This window comes from Geotrypetes seraphini, chromosome 5 (assembly GCF_902459505.1).
Source record: "Geotrypetes seraphini chromosome 5, aGeoSer1.1, whole genome shotgun sequence".
Taxonomy (NCBI): Eukaryota; Metazoa; Chordata; class Amphibia; order Gymnophiona; family Dermophiidae; genus Geotrypetes; species Geotrypetes seraphini.
In genome coordinates, this window is record NC_047088.1 from 185,086,033 (window position 1) to 185,103,054 (window position 17,022).

The window sequence follows — 17,022 nt, forward strand, 5'->3', positions numbered from 1 at the left end:
ACAGAATCCCCTAGACCCACTTATCTACCATCCTAACAGCCCTTATGGCTATAGGAGCCAGTTATATGCCAGTAATAAAGGGTTTTAGGGGTGTATAGGGCCATGCATATGTTTAAGTATCAATGCAGTGATTACAGAAGCTTATGGGCATGGGTCCTCCTCTCTATGGGTCCCTAACCCACCCCCAAGATGACTTAAGCTGCCTCTGGGCTGGACAACTAGGCTTTCCTATGCCAGGTGGCCAGGTGATGATGGTCTGGAGGCTGAATTTTAAAGCTATGATTAAAATTTTTATGGGGGTGGGGGGGTTGGTGATTACTGGGGTAGTGTGTGTGAGGGTCTGTTTTATGTGTTTGCAGTGCTTATCTGGTGACTTTAGGTGGGTTTTTGTGACTTAGACCATGTTTTACATGGTCTAAGTCACAACGTCCAAGTTCCGTCTAGGCTCTATTGTAAAACTTTCAGTTATACATGCTGTACAACTAAGTCTAAGCTGGTCCATGTCCCGCCCAACTCCCACTCTCGACACGCCTCTCGAAACGCCCCATTTAGCTTTGGTCGTTCAGCGGCACTATGAAGTCTTAGGTCTCTAAAGAAATATGTCCAAAACCCGTTATTAATATCGGCACTTGGACGTTTTTGAGAAATGTTTGTCCAAGTGCCGACTTAGGCCAGTTTTTGGACGTTTTTCTCTTTTGATTATTAGCCCCTTTGTGTTCTTCAGGAAAATCATATTTTTCTCGGAACCCATTGATTTTGAAACTCATGCTATAGCTATGGCTGCAAAATTCAAACAGATATCTGTCAAAATGCATTTATGAAAGTTAGTCAAATTCAAAACTACAACATCGCAAAGACCTATTAATTGGAGAAGGAGTGAGATGGGACATGGGCAAGCTAGTGGATGAGGGAATGTGATGAAATTTGATAGATGGATGTCCATATTTAAACCTGGCACTTGTCATATCCAACTTACAAAAAGGTGTTCTGATTAAGCAGTTCTCCACTGATTGGAGATAAAGGAAGCCACAGTAAGTATTGTTCTGTCCCTGGAATGCTTAAAAAAACACACAAACACAGAAATTACAAAAAGCTACAGGGGGACTTCAAGCAGCAACCTCTGGATCCCTGCTCTAGCTCCAAGCTGACTGCTTTAACCATTAAGCTATCTCTTCACATGGACATTTCAGTTTGTAAAATGAACATTCTTGCTGGATGTTTCCAGCAAAGGACATCAATCTCACATGCATTGCAGAACATGTTGTATTCTGTTCTAAATTACATGTGTGATGTACTGACTTAGACGTCAATATTTTGAACTGGATAACCTTACTAAAACGCCACTCCACATATATATTAAGGGCCCAGCATTTGAAATTATGTAAACAGCCAGAAGAGGCTTCAGTCCTTTTAAATTGACTGGACTAACCTGTCATATTCAGTGGCCCTTAATGACATTTTCAGCAGCATTATCCAGTTAGTGCCCAACGCAAAACTAGCTATTTTGAGAACATTCTGGGGCAGAGTCAGTACTTGATTGGCTGAGAGTCGATATTCAGCACTTAACCAGCTAAGTTACTGCTAAATATTCATATCACACTTAAATGGCTATGTTTTTGCTGGCAAGAAACAACCAAAGAAGGTGACTAGTTGGTGCTTGACCTCCTATATTAAATAATATTGTGCTGACGCAACACGATCGTGTTTCGGCCCTAAAAGGCCTGCTTCAGGAGTCTGATTAAATTAACTGAGGAGAGAGTACCTCAGCTTAGCCTCTGACCATTATGTGTGGATTATAAAGTTGGAAAGTGACATCAGGCGAATAGATAAGAGTCTTTTTAAAGACTAGAAGAAAAGTATTATATGATTCTGCATCCTCATCTATCTCTCTCTTCAGTTAATTTAATCAGACTCCTAAGGCAGGCTTTTTAGGGCTGAAACACGATTGTGTCAAGAAAGCACAATATTGTTTAATAAAGGAGATCGAGCACCAACTAGTCACCTTCTTTGGTTGTTTCTTGCCTTCCACGATCTGGGAAGGAGAGAGCTCCTGTATTCTCTGAGCAGTATGTTTTTGCTGGCCCCATATGCCTGGAAATTCAGTTTCACAGCCTGAACATGTCCTGGCATTGAGTTTCCAGGGATAACGTTGGTGGCAGTCAGGAAAATGCTGATCACTTTAGGCTGAATATACGGAACCGTAGATATTTTATTATTCCAGGGGGTAAAGCTGAATGATAGGTAACTTGCAGTATAACTTACTGTCAGGATGCTTTTGTGAGCATCTGAAGAATGGCCCAGTGTGCGGCTGCAGCAATAAAAGCAAACAGGATGCTAGGAATTATTAGGAAAGTGATGGTAAATAAGACCGAGAATATTATAATGCCTCTGTATTGCTCCATGGTGTGTCCTTACCTTGAGTATTGAACACACTTCTGGTTGCCATATCTCCCAAAAGATATAGTGGAATTAGAAAAGGTTCAAAGAAGAATGACCAAAATTATATAGGGGGATGAAATCCTCTCATATAAGGAAAGCTAAATAGGGGAGGGGGCTCTTTAGCTTGGAAAAGAGATGGCGGGGGGGGGGGGGGGGTATGACTGTTGCCAGAGAAGGTGGTTACAATAGTTAACAGAGCTAGGTTTAAGAAAGATTTAGACAAGTTCCTGGAGGAAAAGTTCATAGTCAGCTATTGAGACACATGGAGGAAGCCACTGCTTGCCCTGGATTGGTAGAATAAAATGTTTGGTTTCTGCCAGGTACTGTGACCTGCACTGGACACTCTTGGGAAACAGGAAACAGGACTAGATAGACCATTAGTCTGAACCATTATGGCTCTTATGTTCTTAATGGCTTTCAAAATCAGCTTAATATGAGGGGATGCTGAAAAGTTCTCAGCCCAACCAACCAGCATCCTAAATTCTGAGCATTATTTTGCCACTGTAGCTGAAAAGAGTGCTATCTTATTTTGTTAAATGCCAGTATGCAGAAACAGAATTCTATGTTTTAAAATTGTTTCAGGTCATTGATTGAACCATATTCACGTCATTCTCTTCTTGGTTGGGCTGAGAACTTTTCAGCATCTCCTCATAATAAAGATTTTCTAAGGCATCTAAGTGAAAACTGGTTTCAATTGTTACATCCGGAAAAATTTTTGAAGAGCTAAATTGTGACAAAGAGCAACATCACTGTTTGCTTTCCCAAGAGTAGGTCCAGTCCTCAAGGAAAATCTTGTGACAGGTATAATTTATATCTTAGCTGGTGCATTTGGAGTATTCATAGTCTGCAGAAGTTAGGGCTAATGGACAACTATTAGAATGTCAATACATTTTGTGCTTACAAATTGTTTCCTCCGTTAACAATATTCTCAGTTACCGCACCCACACTCTGGAACGCATTACCCACTAATCTTCGGGTAGAGCAGAACTTAGATAAATTTAAAGGAGCTTTAAAAAGCTTCTTATTCATTGATGCTTTTGGCTAATTATCCTACTATTCTTTTCTTATTGAACCCCTTAGTCCTTTTGTTTTTTCCCATATATGTTTTCTTTTCTGTATTTAATGTAGTTCTCCCCACTATCCTTTTGTTTTACTACACTTATTTTGTGTCTTGTTTGTCTTAGTATATTTCGTCTGTTTAATATTGTTGTTTTTAATTCTGTTTTTATCTCTGTTCTTATCCCTATTTTATTGCTATAACATGCTTAGTATTTTGATAAGCATTTTATCAAATTTATAATAAACTTGGAAACTTGTACAATATACATTATGACAGCAACAGAGAAAATGATAGCGAATAAAGACCATATGTCCTACCCAGTCTGCTCATCTTTACCAGCTACTAAGCTTTGCAATCAGTTTCTCTCCCTTAGAACTTCTCTGTGCTTATCCTGTGCTTTCCTGAATTCAAATATATTCCTTGTCTCCACCATCTCTTTTGGGAGGCCATTCCAAGCATCTACTATCCTTTCTTTAAAGAGATTTTTCCTTTTATGACTCCTGTCACCCTCATCCTCTGTTCCCTTGTTGTAGAGCAGGGGTGTCCAACCTTTTGGCTTCCCTGGGCCGCACTGGCCGAAAAAAATGGTTCTCGGGCCGCACAAACATGCAAATGCTGCAGCAAGACAGAGGAGGGAGCCAGCAAGACGGTAAACACCCGGGGGCAGCTGAGGAAAACATCGCATCGCCCTCGACCGGGGCCACACAAAATACTTCATGAGGGCCGCAGGTTGAACACCCCTGTTGTAGAGTTTCCTTTTAGTTGAAGGAGGTCCACCTCCTATGAATTTATCCTTTTACAGAATTACCCCATACATCGTTTTTGATTTAAACAGAAATGCATAAATAATCTAACTTAAATAGAAAACTTATTCAACCTATGCATCTAGATTTCCATTTTAGATTTATTTCCATTTATAGTCTGTCTTTATCGAAGGCAGAGTTCAAAAAAGCATGCATAATTATTATTAAGTTTTGGGGGGTTTAATTATTAAATTATTAAATTTAAATTCTACTGTCTACTATTTAAGACTTTATACGGAGACAGTCCAAACTACCTGAATAACCGCCTCATCTACAACACTGCAACCAGACATAGGAAAACTCACACCCAATTCTCATACCCCCCAATTAAGGAGGTCAAACGGAAAAAACTATATGATGGCCTCCTGGCCACTCAAGCAGCCAAACTAGACAACCAAATCGCCAATCTACTGACGGCATCCCTCGACTACAAGACTTTTAGAAAAGAAATAAAGACCATACTCTTCAAGAAAACTCTGAAAAAAGAAATAATACCGCAAGTCTCAAACTCCACCTCTCACTAAAGCCAACTACCCCAAACAAATAACCTTACCCATTTCTTACTCTCTTTGCAAATGACCAATTTTTTTTTTTTTGTAAGTTCTTGTAATACATCCTGGATAATTCTTTTGTAATCCGCCTTGAACTGCAAGGTTATGGCGGAATGGAAATCCCTAATGTAATGTAATGTAATTAAAATTTGATTAAATCACTTATCTATTTCCTATTAATGATATCATATAACAGACCATACACAGTATGCAATCATCAAGATCTGCTGATTCAGGTCATCTCATGTTTATCTGCATTAAAAAAAACCCAGCTGTCATAACAGACACTTATAAACAAAAATAAATGTGTCCAGTATTTCCTTAAAGTCCCATGCCTGTCTGTAAAAGCAAATGCTCTCGAAGCACGTGTTTGTAAGCACAAATGGCTTTCTGTGGTCTAAGTGTCAACGGTAATTTATTCCACTCTGTGGGACCAGCAATAGAATAGAATAGAATCATATTTAGAAGCCCTACTTAAATAGATAGTGCAGCTTTAAATGTTTTATTTTTTGTCAATATCATAGATTATAGAATTAGAATTAGAAGTTCTTTTGAGTGAGGTATAACCGGAGCTCTTTTTAGCTTCACCCAACTGATGAACACCAAGAATATGTTTTAGAAGGAAATTTTTAAAGCTATTTTCACAGGTAGAGGAGTATATATTTTACTCTGTAATAGGAGACATTTCTAGGGGTAGTGCTGAGACAGTTTGGAAATACACACAGAGCTCAATTCCATTTATCATGCCTAAAAGATTGGCACCGACTAGCACAGAACTAAGGGCTCCTTATACTAAGCTGTGCTAGTGGTTTTAGCGTGCGCCAGATGCTAATGCCTCCATAGAGCTGGCATTAGTATTTTCCACGTAGCGTGGGCTTAGTGCGCGCTAATCTTCAGTGCACGTTAAAAATGTTAGCGCAGCTTAGTAAAAGGAGCCCTAAGTGCAATTCTATAAAAGTTACATATTATAAAATCACGCTTAGTACCTGTGCGTCACATAATCTTTAGGCGCATCCATTTAGACAGCTAAAATCAGGCCTAAATACCTGACTCCTAAGTTGTGCGCTTATTGGCGCATATTCTATAAACCAGGGGTAGGGAACTCCGGTCCTCGAGAGCCGTATTCCAGTCGGGTTTTCAGGATTTCCCCAATGAATATGCATTGAAAGCAGTACATGCAAATAGATCTCATGCATTTTCATTGGGGAAATCCTTAAAACCCGACTGGAATACGGCTCTCGAGGACCGGAGTTCCCTACCCCTGCTATAAACCGATGCATAACTTATAAGAATATCCACCACACTATCACAGATGAAAAAAAAAAAATCATACTGTATGTAAATTAATATGTAGTGCTCAGACCCAATGTGAAGTGACCAAAACATAGGTTGTCCAATCGAACCATCATAGCACATACTTGTCCTACCACCATTAAACTGCTCAAAGATAAGAATCAAAAAAGCTGTAGACAGAAACTTATCTGTACGTGGTTAGGTCAAAATAGGTCCAGTTGTCTGGGCATATCCTATGCTCCTGAAGCTGAGAAACGCAAGTCGACCCCTCGACTTGCGTTTCACAGCATCTTGCTTCCTCAGGAGGAGCATCTGTAGCATTTAGCATGCACTAATCATTAGCACACAGGTGTCGAAGTCGGTCCTCGAGGGCCGCAATCCAGTCGGGTTTTCAGAATTTCCCCAATGAATATGCATTGAAAGCAGTGCATGCACATAGATCTCATGCATATTCATTGCGGAAATCTTGAAAACCCGACTGGATTGCGGCCCTCGAGGATCGACTTTGACACCCCTGCATTAGCACATGCTAACATGGTAGCACCCCTTGATGAATTCCCCCCTAAGCATTTATACCATGTTCATGATTAAAAGTCATGCAAAATTTTTTACACTCCCAAATAAATCAAATTACAAGAGAAGAAAAATAAAGCGCACTAACCAACTTAGGGCTCCTTTTACGAAGGTGCGCTAGCGTTTTTAGCGCACGCACCGGATTAGCACGCGCTAGCTGAAAAATCTACCGCCTGCTCAAAAGGAGGCGGTGGCAGCTAGCGCGTGCGGCAATTTAGCGCACGTTATTTTGCGCATTAAGGTCCTAGTGCACCTTCATAAAAGGAGCCCTTAATTGTAGCACTGCCCACACTCCATCCAAACCAACCCTAACCCAGCTGGTTAGGTACCGGCAGCCAGGCAGCTTAGTGGGGCTTAACCGAGCTAGAGTCTCTCCTGTCCAGTTCAATCCCTGTGAATATTGACCTTATACATTTCACATTTCAAAAGAAGGTGCATATATTTCCTCTGAAAAAGCGCCCACACAATAAAGCAGATGTAAACATGTAATATTTTTTCTTAGTTTTGAAAGTAAAACAATCCTTGGATTTTGTACCTAGCTGACCATTCTTAAAATGACCCCCTTAAATGACATGGCAGTAAACACAAATGAGCTAAACGACAAACATCATGAAATCTATTGAATAGTTTCTATTCTTTTCTTTTCCAGGTTAGCTGTAAAGTATCTCAGTTCATTCACTTGTACCTGATGGGATGCAACTATTTCTGGATGTTATGCGAAGGCATTTATCTTCATACTCTCATTGTTGTGGCTGTCTTTGCCGAGAAACAGCATTTAATGTGGTATTATCTCCTTGGCTGGGGTATGTCATTCTGAATTGCTTTTTATAATCCCTTGTAAATGGAAACTGTGAATGAACTAACTAGCACAGTGTTCTATAGTAAAAATGTGAATAAACATTTTGCAGCAAAAATTATTTTAAAAACGACTTTTAAGCCTTATGAAAAAATATTCACCTAATAGATCTTTCCCTCTTTAAACCTTTGAATAGAAGAACTTAAAATGTTTTTAAAATATTAAGAGCTCCTTGTACGAAGGTGCGCTAGCGTTTTTAACGCACGCACCTGATTAGCGCACGCTAGCCAAAAAACTACCACCTGCTCAAGAGGAGGCGGTAGCGGCTAGCGCGTGCGGCATTTTAGCGCGCGCTATTCCACGCATTAAGGCCTTAACGCACCTTCGTAAAAGGAGCCCTAAAACAAGAAAGAAAAGAGAGAAAGGATTTTAGAGAAACTGATGGGGGACAGGACAAAATTCACCTTCTAAGTCCGAACCCATTTTTTCACTAAACTAATTCCAACAGTAGACTTCTGCACTGCTGACACACAAGATATTGTCTCAGGAAAAATACTACTCAGTTTCTTTCTGCTCTTTTTTCCTTGTAAATAATAAGAATAACTTGGTAAGATTTTCTGTTCTTTGCTGTAGTTTGTAAAATATTGACATATCTCTGGTTAGGTTAACAGAGATACTACTAATCCCTAGAACAAGGAAGAACATTGTCCTTAGCTTTGCAAACAGAGCTAGTGCTATAGGAGAGACATCAAAAAGTCCTGATTTCTTTGTTTTATCTTAACTAAAAGATATGTTTGTTTTTAAAAGAGTGCCCCCATTCTAAAGATAGACATAGGGTCAGGACAAAGCAAGAAAAAGGGTGACAGATTTAACCCCTTTATATCCCCAGCTCCTTGATTTGTGACATTCTGCCTTCTCCTGCTTCAATTTATCCTGTGTATCTTTCTCAGCTAGATCCTGTGTACTCTTGGGCTCTTAGGAGTCAACTTTTGTAAATAATTTGGGCATACTAAGCTTATAGTCCCAACAAAGATGTCTTCCCTTCTGCAAAAAATAGGGGGTGGACTAAGAATGGTGAGTTGAGAATGTGCATCGTATTTGAAATGAGACCCCGAATCTGCAATTCCCATAGCCTATCAGGTTACATAGGATAAAGGAAATGAATTATTCAGGAAATATTTGAATTGCATGGGGACATAGAAAATACATTTCAAATTAAGCAATATTATGGTAAACAATGTTTAAATTTTTAGGTCTGACAATAAAGTGAACACAGCAGCATAGTGTGTGGCGCAGTGGTTAAAGCTACAGCCTCAGCACCCTGAGGTTGTGGTTTCAAGCCCATGCTGCTCCTTGCGACCCTGGGCAAGTCACTTAATCCCCCCATTGCCCCAGATACATTAAATAGATTGTGAGCCCGCTGGGACAGACAGGGAAAAATGCTTGAGTACCCAAATAAATTCAAGTAAACCGTTCTGAGCTCCCAGTGGAGAACAGTATAGAAAACTGAATAATTAAATGATGGCAAAGACCTGTGTGGTCCATCCTGTATGGCCAGCCGTCACATTCATCACCAAGGCAACATTGAATCAGCAATCTAGTAATTATTCATTTTACTTGCTAAGTTTCACTGTAAAAAGTCTTCCCCCACCCTTGCCACATCTGGTATGGCCTGTACCCAAACAATATGGATGTGGTATAGATAGCAATGTTAAATGAGAAGTTTGCAAAAGTGATTCAAAACTCATACCAATGCAAATTCTTTGCTAGATAGCTTGATACCCTCCAGATGAATATTTTTAAGGCAGTGCTTCTCACCCCTCTCTGAAGGCTCCCCATCCCCCGGTCAGATTTTCAGGATCACCAAAATGAACAAGCATAAGATAGGTCTGTATATAATGGCTCTCTGCACTATGCAAATTTATGTCATGCATGTTCATTATCGTAATCCTGAAAGCATGACTGCCTAGGTGTGCCTCCAGGAGAGGGTTGAGAAGCACTGCTTTATGGAATAATCATAGAAAACTTTTCCTGGACGTCCAGCCTGTTTTAAACAAGGCAAAGGGCTTTTATGTAATTGTGCAACCACTTGTCTACATGGAAAGAATGTACCAACTTTAATATGAGGCAGGGGTAGGCAATTCCGGTCCTTGAGAGCTGGAGCCAGGTCAGATTTTCAGGATATCCACAATAAATATGCATGAGATAGATTTGCATCTCAAGGAGGCAGTGCATGCTAATCCATCTCATGCATATTCATTGTGGATATCTTGAAAACCTGACCTGGCTCCAGCTCTCAAGGACCGGAATTGCTTACCCCTGATGTGAGGTGTACGCGCATATCTTATAGAATCTGAAGGCATACATGTAGTTCCTCATTCTATAAATGACGCCTAACTCGGTAGGAAACAGTTCTTACTGCATGTCATTCAAACTTAGGCACCATTTGATTTAGGTGCTGGTATATTAGGCTAGGGTTTTCCTGACCTAAAATACTGGTGCCTAAGGTAGGCAGATACTGGCACCTAACTCAATCCATTGCCAAACTCTATCCCTAATGATTCCTACTTTTCAGGTAGGCATCTCGGTGTAGCCATCTACATCGCACCTACCCATAATAGGTACCAACCGGAAAATTAATTTTTTAAAATTGTTTTTTTTGGTTTTTAATGATGCTTTCAATTATTAGTGCCAGTTAACCAATTAAAAATAATTGTTACTCAGTAAGCACCATTTATAGGATCAGGGCATTAGAGTACACACACACACTCTCTCTTTTATCATGAACCGGATTGATTATTGTAATTCATTCTTCCAAGGTCTTACAAAATGGAGATCTAATAACAGCATCTGGTAGGAGCCTCTTCTATAAAGGAATATGATTCTTCTTAAATCCTCTTGCCCTCTTGGTGTAAACTTTCTCCCCTTAATGTTCTCTCAATGTACCTTCAGCTGCTCCACTGAGTTGTACCATAACACCTTTCTAATTGCTTAATACAACAATCTCTGTCTCATAGATTCCTAAAAGGTCTTAATGTATCTCAAATGCATTCTTGATCTGTAATGACTTTCCATACCTGTTTTGTAATGCATATCTATTTCTCCATCTTTAGTGTATATTGCCTTGAACCTTTGCAGGCATAGCACGACTCATAAATCCAAGATTAGATTAGAATATAAGTACCTACTTTTGTTTATAGAATGCTAGCATAACTAGGGGCTCCTTTTATCAAGGCGCGCTATGGGGGTTAGCGCGTCGGACATTTCATCATGCGCTAACCCCCGCAGCAAGCCAAAAAACGAATGCCTCGTCAATGGAGGTGTTAGCAACTAGCGCGGCAGGCGGTTTAACGCGCGGTATTCCGCACGTTAAACCCCTATCGCGCCTTGATAAAAGGACCCCTAGGTCTATACATATTGTAACAGTTAGGCTTGAACTTGTGTGCCAGTCAAAGAGGATTACCAACACAGATATGACAAAAGTGGAAGTCAAAGACTGAAGACTTGGCTCAGAGCAGATGTACTTCAAGTGGAGGGAGGCCTTATCCAGTGTGGATCACTCATCTGAAGAAAAGGCTACAAGTTTCAAGTTTTATTAAAATTTGATATAATCACCTATCCATAAATTTCTAGGCGAAATATGAGTATATAAAATACAATATGAGTATATAAAATACAAAACAAGTACATAAAACAAAAATTTTCAATGTAAGAAAACAAACAGGAACATAGAGGGGACGATACAGTAGTTATAGGATAGAAAAACATATAAGGTTAAACACATGTAGGAGTAGGGATAAAAAAGAAGAAAATGTTCTCGTAAAGGTAAGAAAAGAGGGAAAAAAAATAGTGGAAACATTAAAAAATATATATTTAAAAGGCTATATTGAATTAAGATGGAAAGCATCCATAAATAAGCTTTGTAGTTTACTCTTAAAATGATCGAGGCCAGAAATGTTTTCAATGAGTCCAGCAGTGCTCATTCAGTACTGACTCCAGCAAATGTTCTGCATACAAACAAATCACTTTGCTTTATTAAGCAGTTTTTATATCAACAAACTGTACATGAATAACATACATCAGGGCTAAGAAAAAAATCCTAAGTGCCAGGTCACCATGGCACCTAGAAATGGAATGTTGTTTGTAGCAGTGGTATATTTAGTATATTTGACACCCAGAGTCGATCATTTTTTAACAACCTCCTCCTCTATATATAAAATAAATTATTTGTAGTAATAATTTATAAATCACATAACAAGGATGCATCTAGGTAAAGGCAGCATCTTAAACACTGCAGTGAACACTAGAACTTCAATACACCCATTGCAAAACTAAACAAGCCAGATAAATACAAATCGATCCTGATCAGTCGATGCTAGCAGAAAACCATGTCCTTATCATACACACAGAACACAGATACACCCTTGCCCAGTATGGAATAAGTAATCACAAACTGAAAATAGAAATATGTAGACAAAAGTTAAATTGAACCACCAAGAAACTAGACTATGCATACAATGCAACACCATATAAACAGTGATGCGTGTCCCTTAATACTGTGCAAAATATAAAGTTAGCAGATGCAGATTTGAAAAAAATACTGACAATTAACAATCACCACTTTACAGATTAACAAATAGAAATACAACAAAAATTAAATACCATTTTATTGGACTAATCCATTTTTTCAATTGGTTTACTGAGGCCAAACCTCCTTCTTCAGGTCAGTATAGTATACTGCTGTTAAGGTATCCTGTCCTGACTTGAGGAAGGGGGTTTTGGTCTCCAAAAGTTAGTAAAAAATATATTAAAATTAATTCAATATAAAAAATTACCTTATTTCCATTTTCTATGTATAAACATTTATCAATACAGCTACAATACTACTTTATTCTAAAGCAACAACAACAAAAAATTTTTCTACCTTTTATCATTTTGCTTTAATCATCTTCTCTTCACTCTCTTCTTTCCATCCAGCATCTGTCCTTTTCTTTGCCCCTTCCATCCACTGTCCACTCTCTTTCTCTTCCCCTTCTATTCACTGACTGCACTCTCTTTTTGCCCCTTCCAAACACTGTCCACCCTTTATCTACCATCCACTTTCTGCCCTCTCCCTTCCATCTGGTGTTCATCATTTCCCCCCCTTTCAAATAGCATCTTCCCTCTTTCTATGTCCCTTCCATATACTGTCTACCCTGTGCCCCTTCTCTCCTTTGTACATGATTCATTTCAGCTTCACCCATTTCCTTTTTTTTTTCTCTCTCTACCCCTTCCCCTATGATCTGGCATATCTCTTTTCTCCTTTCCTTCCTTCCTTCCCACCCCACACCACAGTGTGACATCTCTATCTCTTTCCCTCCACCTATGCCTTCGCATCTCTCTCCTCTCCTTCCATTCCATCTCTCCCTCCCCCTCCTCCTCCATGCTCTGGCATCTCCTCTTCTTCATTTTCCTCTCTCTCTCTCCTTTTCCCCTGGTCTATCATCTGTCTTCTTCCCTTCCTGCCTCCCATACCCTGACATTTCTCTCCTTCCCTTCCATGCACTTAAATCTCCTCTCCTTCCTTTCCCTTCCTCTCTCCTTTCCTCCTGGTCTAGCATCTCTGTCTCCTTCCCTTCCCTCCCCCATGCCCTGGCATCTATCTATCCCTCTCCATGTTTTGGCATCTCCTTTCTTTCCTTCCTTTCACTCCCTCCCTCTCTCCCTCCCTTCTCCATGGTCTAGCATCTCACCTCTCCTTTCTCTGGTCTTCTTTCTCCCTCCCTCTACAGCCTTTTTCTCCCCTCCCTCTCTCTTTCTCTTTGTCACCTCTACCCCCATTCAGAAACACAGCTTTCTCAAACTCACTGCTCTTGCTGGCTTCAGGCCTTCCTTTCTGACAGGTCCTGCCTATTTCCTGTTTCTGCAAAGGCAAGACTCGGCAGAAAGGAAGGCCTGACGCCAGCAGAGCAGAGAATTATGAAGGCTGCCTCTGTGGAGAAGAAGTTCACAATGCTGGCCCTCAGAGCACCCCCTTATGGGCTGTATCCAAAGCAGACTGCCACCCCCCACCCCCTCGCTAACCCCTTGGTACACCACTTTATACAAAAGGCAACAGGAGAAACTGCCTTCAGAACAGTGAAAGACACCAAAACAACAACGAAGGAGACCAGATAGTATTCAATCTAATTATAAAACACAATCGTGTTTCGGCCTCAAAAGGCCTGCCTCAAGAACCTTGCTATTGAATGATAAAACTATAGATATGTAAATCCATATATTAAAATTTTGCAAATAGACTCTTTTAAAACACCTTGATAAAAACTGACAGTCAATTTTTATCAAGGTGTTTTAAAAGAGTAGGTATTTTAGCTTGAAGTGCAGGTAAAAAAAAATTTTCATCTCTCCCTCCCAATATCTCTTCCCCTCTCTCTTTAACCAACCCTCTGCTCTGACTCCAGCCATTTCCCCCCTCATCTACAACCTGGATGATAGGCAAAGAGCCAAACATTTCAAAGATATATAAAGAAAATGAAGTTGGTCCGGCTTATGGCTACTAAAGTCAGTGTTGTTCATCATAAAGCATATGGAGACAGACTTAAAGATCTAAATTTGTATACTTTGGAAGAAAGGAGGAAGGGAGAGATAGATAGAAGGTGATAAAGATGGGCTTAAAAAATTTAGAAGCAAAGGTCATAGGATAAGAATGAAAGGAGTTAGATTGATGTAATCTATGGAAATATTTTTTTTTAGAAAGGGTGGCTGATGTGTAGACCAGCCTCCCATTGAAAGTAATGGAAATGAAGTCAGTATCTGAATTCAAGAAGACAGTGAAGAAAACATTGTAGAGCTCAGTATTTGGTATTGTTGGGCAGACTGGACAGGCTGTGTGGTCTCTAGCTTCTGTCCAGCAAAGCAATCTTTATCTCTCTTACCTCCCACCCAACCAACCCACCCCTGCCTTGCAGTCTCTTTTTTTAAAATCTTGCTCCAGCCACTTCTAAAGCAGAAAATATCTCTTCTACCTCTCCTGCAGTTGTTTACATAAGCTGCTGATGATACCTCAAGTTTATCAGTGAACTCAACTTAGATTAAACTTAAATGTATTTCATTGTTCACAGGATTTCCACTGATTCCTTCTTGCTTACACGCTGTAGCTAGAAGTCTGTATTACAATGACAAGTAAGTAGACTACAGTTTGACACTCTAATAAAAATAGATTTTTCTTATATAAATTAAAGATGTATTAATATTCAAACTGGTTTTTACTGTTCTCCTGATTTTTGTTTTCCATCAGCTGCTGGATTAGTTCCGATACACATCTCCTATACATTATCCATGGACCAATCTGTGCAGCTTTGCTGGTTGGTATATGGCCTCTTCTCTTTAATTTTTTTCTTTGTAAATAACTTAGCTGATGCATAATACGGATGGGACTAATTGATATTTTCAGTTCATCGCCATGAAACATAAAAGAGGCCCTTTTACTGAACTGCTTTAGCTGTTAACGTATTTTAGCATGCTGTAACAGCTAACACAAGGATATGCTAACCTGCCTTTGTGGTAAAAAATCCATTAACCCACTGTAAGTCACATCTTTATTGCATTTTTCGTTATAAAGCATTACTGGGAAGAGATGGGTATAGAGTGCTGTTTGAAGTTAATGGTGTCCCAAAAAACAGATGACCAAGCGGTTTTTTGTCCCAATAAGATTGATGATGAAGTAGTAGACATGGTGGAAGATTGTTAAAAAGCGTTTATTGCAGAATAACTGAATAAAAGACACCCCAGCAGGGCTACTTTAGTACCAGTACTTATAAAAACATAAGCTACCATAAAAAATATAACATTTAAGAACCAATGTTAGAAACGTGAAACACTATCTGACACTATCCATTAGTATAACTTAAAACTAAGAACATAAATAATAGTAAAAAATATAGTTCTAAAAAGGTAAATACATGGATGGGCATAAACAAAAGAAATGTCTAAGTCTGATTTGGATGAAAGGCGCTAGTCACCCAAAGTCGGCAGGGCATAAATGTCCATTCTTGAAAAGTACATCTAAAGTATACGTTTTTTTGAAATCGACCATCTGTACGTCCTAGGTGTTTGTCCAGCCCACCACTACGTCTATCTTTATACCATATTCTCAACCAAAAATATGTCAAAGTCAGAAATGTCCAAAACAAGAACTTTGGATGTGGAAGGGGCCAGCAAAGTGATGGACTGGCTACCCAGACATAACAAGAGAGCAGTGGGGCACCTTACAGGGCAGTGCTGTGAATTTCACAAAAAAAGTACCACATGTATATCTCACTATAACCCCCTTATAATTTATAGTTAGCCCCCCTCCAAATACCTCCAAAACCTACTAGGCCCACCTGTCTACAATCCCAATAGCACTTATGGCAGGTAGCACCTATATTGCAGTACAGTATGATTTGGGGGGGTTTGGGTGGCCTCATATTTTGCACCATTAATCTAGTGGACCTGGTTCCTCCTCTCTATGGTCAATTAGCCCACCCCCAGACTACTTAAGCCACCTCTGTGCAGCTCTACTAGGCCTTCCTATGGCAGGTGCTCAAGTTTAGGAGGCTGGTCTGTACATTTTTATTCCAATTTTAATGGCGGTGTGAGGGAGTCAGTGAATATGGGGGGAGTGTGTGGAGGTCTGTATTTTGTCCCTGCAGTGGTTATCTAGTCACTTTGGATACCTTTTGGGTACTTAGACCTGTGTTTAGATCACCTAAGTCACAACATATAAGTTCCGTCTAAGCGGTCTCGTCAAACTTTTGATTATCCCTGCAGTACAACTAAGTCTAGGTCGGCCCACATCCCGCCTACATCCCACCCACACCACTCTTCCAAAAACGCCCCTTTCTGCTCTAGGCGCAAAGCGAGATTCTGAGGCCTAAAATGTCCCTGGATATGTCTAAAATGTCATTTTGATTATCGGCACTTGGACGACCTGTCCTTTTGATTGTCCAAGTGCCGACTTGGGCGGGTTTTTAGATGTATTTCTGTTTCGATTATGAGCCCCATACTATATATTATAAATGAAACACAAGTACCTGTATATGCGTACATAAAAAAGTGTCTTGGAACCAGTCAAGATGTCTTACATACCCTTATGGTGTACCACTCTCACTTCAGCAAAGGTAAAACTGGAACAATTAAAAAGCCACCCAGTAAGCTTAAATAAAGTTAAAATGAAAACTAATAAATATGGGCAAGTCACAAAAAGAAAATTAAAACTGCATAGTATCAGATAGTGTTTTGTGTTTCTAACATTGTTTTTTAAGTTTTATGTTTTTTATGCTAATTTGGTTTTTTTTTTAAATGCTAAAGTATGTTTTTACATGTTTTATTAGCATAAGTATCATCCATGAAGCAGCCCTGCTGAGCGAAACATGGCCATGTTGAGCATCTTTTTATCTGGTTATTCTGCAATAATGGTTTTTCAACAACCTTCCACCATGCCTGCTTTTTCATTATCAATCCTTGTAGTTAATGTTTTGAATTTAC

At 39.6% G+C, this 17,022-nt stretch overlaps 1 protein-coding gene across 5 annotated transcripts in view; it reads left to right on the plus strand.

Moving 5' to 3' along the window:
* Positions 1–17,022, plus strand: part of CALCRL (calcitonin receptor like receptor) — a 227,795-nt gene that overhangs the window by 193,258 nt on the left and 17,515 nt on the right. For all 5 annotated transcript variants that reach the window (XM_033945195.1, XM_033945196.1, XM_033945194.1 and 2 more), the window contains 3 exons: positions 7,369–7,522; positions 14,616–14,676; positions 14,792–14,858. In XM_033945195.1, coding sequence (XP_033801086.1) covers positions 7,369–7,522; positions 14,616–14,676; positions 14,792–14,858 — 282 coding nt within the window. The remainder of the gene's footprint in view (positions 1–7,368; positions 7,523–14,615; positions 14,677–14,791; positions 14,859–17,022) is intronic.